The sequence below is a fragment of the Coturnix japonica genome, chromosome 30 (genome assembly GCF_054131305.1).
Source record: "Coturnix japonica strain WE chromosome 30, WE-NBRP24, whole genome shotgun sequence".
Classification (NCBI taxonomy): domain Eukaryota; kingdom Metazoa; phylum Chordata; class Aves; order Galliformes; family Phasianidae; genus Coturnix; species Coturnix japonica.
Genome location: NC_140692.1, coordinates 1755362 through 1759985, shown reverse-complemented (window position 1 = coordinate 1759985; position 4624 = coordinate 1755362). Strand labels below are relative to the sequence as shown.

At 42.5% G+C, this 4624-nt stretch overlaps 1 protein-coding gene across 1 annotated transcript; it reads right to left on the bottom strand.

Annotated features, from left to right (window-relative positions):
• Positions 1-1001: 1001 nt before the first annotated feature.
• LOC146755787 (uncharacterized) lies at positions 1002-3865 on the bottom strand. The gene is made up of 2 exons (XM_085525193.1): positions 2248-3865; positions 1002-1875 (listed from the first exon to the last, which is right to left on the bottom strand). The coding sequence occupies exons 1-2, from the start codon at positions 3431-3433 to the stop codon at positions 1778-1780; spliced, it is 1284 nt and encodes a 427-aa protein (XP_085381319.1). The 5' UTR covers positions 3434-3865; the 3' UTR covers positions 1002-1777.
• Positions 3866-4624: the final 759 nt, after the last annotated feature.

Genomic DNA, 4624 nt, shown 5'->3' with positions numbered 1-4624 from the left:
TTTGCAACTGATGTCAATCCAGGATGCCCCCAATGAGTTCTATTCTCTTTCTGTGTGGGCAAAGTTCCTCCTCAACCTCCCCACTTCACTTCTATTCACATTGGCCCAATGGGATTTGCATCACGTTTCCTCACATCACTCTTCTCCTCTGCTGTCACCCACTCAGTGTTAAACCTCCTTTGTATAAACTCCCACTGGCTTTCCACAGAGAACCAGCTGCACATGGAAAAGGATAGAATTCTCTTTATTTATGGCCAACTAACACAAGGAAAGGTGATGTAATTGAATGAACAGTAAAACAGTGAACATCTGCATGCCATGTCCAAGGTGCTTCTATTGAAGTTTATCTTTCATAGGGAATATTTGCACAAGAAATGAGTTAGACACAGATAGGATGGGATAGATAGAATCACGGTGAAGGATTTGACAACAGACTTTTGAGGAATGGAGCAAATTCCAGTAATCTCCCTGGGATAGATCAGCCAGGGAGTTGGGAGGTATCAACTTAAAACTGAACAGGACTCGTGAGTATTTCAGAAATTGAGATGGTTTAACACATTCTTATTGATTTCTATATTTGTCTTGAAATCTTTTTTTCACTGTTACTGACATTAATGAACATCTTTCAGAATTCATGCTTTTTAAAGCATGAAAAATTTAAAAGAGAAAGAGAAAGGGAAAGGGAAAGAGAAAGAGAAAGAGAAAGAGAAAGAGAAAGAGAAAGAGAAAGAGAAAGAGAAAGAGAAAGAGAAAGAGAAAGAGAAAGAGAAAGAGAAAGAGAAAGAGAAAGAGAAAGAGAAAAAAGGAAAAATAGAAAAAGGAAATGGAGAAGAAAATGAATGAAGAAAGAAAAAGAAAGAGAAAGAGAAAAAGAAAAGATAGGAAGGGTGCAGCGACTTGGCACGGACTCAGATGTGAACGATCCAAATCGTTTATTACAAGTTCTCACATCCCTTATATACCTTCACAAGTTGTTATTTTCTAACTTTCCCATCCGCCCTTACAACTTTCCCAAACATCTTACATGTCAACAAAGCATTCTACAAAACACTTTTCAACTGTCCATGCAGGCACATAACCAATCAGAGCTGTGAGACTCTTCTTCTCCTTGCAGAGGTGTCCTTGGTTCCCATGCTGTTTATCTTCCTCCACAGCTGCTGCTCTGAACAGCTTTTCTTGTATTCCCACAATTCCCCCTTTTTTGTTTATTCACAAGCTACTACCATACTATAAAATAATAACGCTATTTATATTAATAACATAATCATTATAACTCAATCAAGGCCTCGATTGACAATACTCTAAAAGTGAAAAAAGAGACAAGTCAAATACAACATAACAACATTACTGTTAAACCCACTAAAAAGAACAAACATGTTTGTACTGCAACCTAAGTTTCTGCAACCTGAAAATAAATCCATGAGGGTCCCATTGTGTTAATCCGTAACTGATCAGGAAAAGGCTTCAATTTTTATATACTCTGATATATTGATTTTTAATGACCACTAAAATTTGTGCAGTAAATGCTTTTAAGATGTTCATAACCATGCTCTACCAACTGAGTTATCTGGGCTAATAATTGATTAATGATCGCACAATTTAATGGAATAGCATGTCAAATAGAACCAATTTTAGAGGACAAATGTACTAGAGTATCACTAAGGGCATTATTACTTATTGACCCTTGAGAAACAGCAAGCCATGTTGGTGGTGGATGTGACAGGTAGTGCCAGCAGGGCGTCCCCTGCTTCAAGGTGCACCTTTCCTCTCTCACCCATCACAGATTCTCTCCTGCATTCAGGGTCTGAAGGATTTCTTCCAGTTGTACACCACATCCGCATGGCCAGTGCGTGATATAGAGCCCAAGTGGAACACCTGCTTGGAAAACAGAATAAACCATCAAATTTAGTTCTATTAGCGTGCACTTTTGTCTAAAATGATGCATGGTTATATTTTCAGATCCCAATTAATTGGATGTAAAAGAGGTATCCGTTCTATGATCCAGGGTCATCTCTTTGCCTGGGATTCCTTTCCAGGTTTTGTCTTTGCAAATTAAGAAAAGCTAATTAATAGGTTAATAACATCATAACCAAACAGTACTAAAACATTAAAAGAACTATTCCTGTAGATTCTAGCATTGATTAGATCAAATCCTGTTTAATACACATCTGATCTATTACTAAAATAGAAGAAGCACACAACATCCTAGCTAATGTTTTAAACTCTAAATCTTGAGACTGCATTCACCTGTATGTGCTGTGGAAAATACGTAAGAAGAATGAGTATCTATTGTTACATGTGCATATTTTAGACGGCCAAATTCAGGAACGTGAGTGACATCTGTCTGACACAGTTGAAGAGGTGCTGTGCCACATGGATTTGTCCGAGTCTGAGGCAAAGAGCTATCAGTCAAATTATGTAGCTGATATTCAGTCATAAACACGGTGTATTGCACAGGAGAGAGGATCATTCTTAACACAGTTTTCCAATCGTGAGGGGTCATAGCGTAACTGTCACTGTTTGTAACCAAAAGATTGTATGTAAAGGCTGACTGAACTCCGAATGTTCTCACTGACTCCCTTAGCTCCTTCACTGCCTCATAAGGCAGAGATTCCAAACGGGGGACCTGATTAGGAAAGGTCTGCAACGTGTCAGCATCACTTCTTAATATTGTTTCTTTTTTGCATTGCTCTAAGACATCACAGTACGCTGTAGGGAAATTTGTCATTCCTGCTTCCTTCAAAGTATCATCAGGAGGAAATGCGTCCGATTCTCTTTCTGGATCTTCTGGACCGGGGTCACAACGATCCCCTGGTTTCGATCCGTCCGTGTCTTTAACCACGTTACACGCCGGCTGCACAGACGCAGCAGCACATGACGTGGGGGGGGAGGAGGGCAGAAGCGGCGCGACGAGCGTCGTAGGCGGAGCGAAGGGCGAGGGCGCCATAGAGGGCGGCAACGCGGCGAACGTCGGGGGAGGAGCGAACGGCGGGAGCGCGAAGGGGGGCGGCCGCGGCCCCTCGTCTCCCCGAATCGGGGAGGGGTCGGAGCCGCCAGTCGGATCCGGGCACGGGCCGCTTCCCGCAGCGAGAGGCAGCGGCGGGGTTGGGACGGAGGGCGGCAGGGAATGGTCGGAATAAATTCTTTCCCGTCGTGATTGCTTAATCCCTTCCATTATCCGGCTCCAAACGGGCAACAGCTTAGCAGCCTTTCTGTCTTTAGCGAGAGAAGCCTCGTAGAGTTTTGAGCCGATTTTGTCCCAAAGTTCTCCATCGAGAGAGAACTCAGTTTTTGGAAATTCAGGGACATTTTTGCTTATCCATTTAAGAAGAGTAGCTAATGCTGAAGTAGACACAGTCTTATCCTGATACGGTAACACTGACCGCAATACTTCGAGATTTACTTTCTGCTCTTTCGTTAGTGAGCTCCCCATAGTTCCCGACTGCTCACCTTCTGTCCTGCAGAACGGTGCGGGTGCGCGCGAAACAGTCTCTCCGAAGTTCAGTCGGGCGACGCTGCCGGACCGGGCTCGCTCAGCCGTGGGTTGATTTGCTCCACGTTGTGGGCGCCATTTGCAGCGACTCGGCACGGACTCAGATGTGAACGATCCAAATCTTTTATTACAAGTTCTCACATCCCTTATATACCTTCACAAGTTGTTATTTTCTAACTTTCCCATCCGCCCTTACAACTTTCCCAAACATCTTACATGTCAACAAAGCATTCTACAAAACACTTTTCAACTGTCCATGCAGGCACATAACCAATCAGAGCTGTGAGACTCTTCTTCTCCTTGCAGAGGTGTCCTTGGTTCCCATGCTGTTTATCTTCCTCCACAGCTGCTGCTCTGAACAGCTTTTCTTGTATTCCCACAGAAGGGATAGATAGAATCACGGGGAAGGAGTTGACAGCACAGTCCATCAGACTTTGGCGAGATGGAGCAAATTTGAGCCATCCCCCTAAAAGTCAGAAATCAGACAGATAATTGGGAGGTATCTGACTGAACAAAGAGCAAGGGATGGGGAAATCTGGCAGGCTGTGACAGGAGCGTGTGTCTAAATGACCTGCTGAAAACAAGCCTTTAACCACGGCCATTTATTTAGGAGAGCTGGAGACACCTGGAGGATGAGGGACATCAAATAGGCAGCAGGGAAGAGCAGCTGCGGGTGCCGGGATTTAGTCACAGGGCATTGGCACTGGCACCACTGTGTGTGTCCCTGAACCTGAAGGCATCTGTTTCCTGAAAACTCATTTCTGGAAAACATCGTAGTTTCAAAAAATAAAAAAAATAAAAAAAAAAAAAAAGAGAAAAAAGAAAAAAAAAAGATTCATATTCACAACTTAAAATGGAACAAGACTCATGAGAATTTCTCATATTGAAAAGGGTTAACACATTTTCATTGATTTCGATCTTTGTCTTCAATTCTTTGTCTCAATTTTATTGACATAAATGTACATCTTTTAAGCTTCATAATAAAGCCTCAAAATAAATAAATATATAAAGATATAAATAAAGAGATCCTTTTGTGTCTTCTGCTTGGCCTGATGCCCCTTTCACCTTCACAGTTCCCACCAGACCTTCATTGCTGGAGAGTATGAGATCCAGCAGAGAACTTCTTCTCTT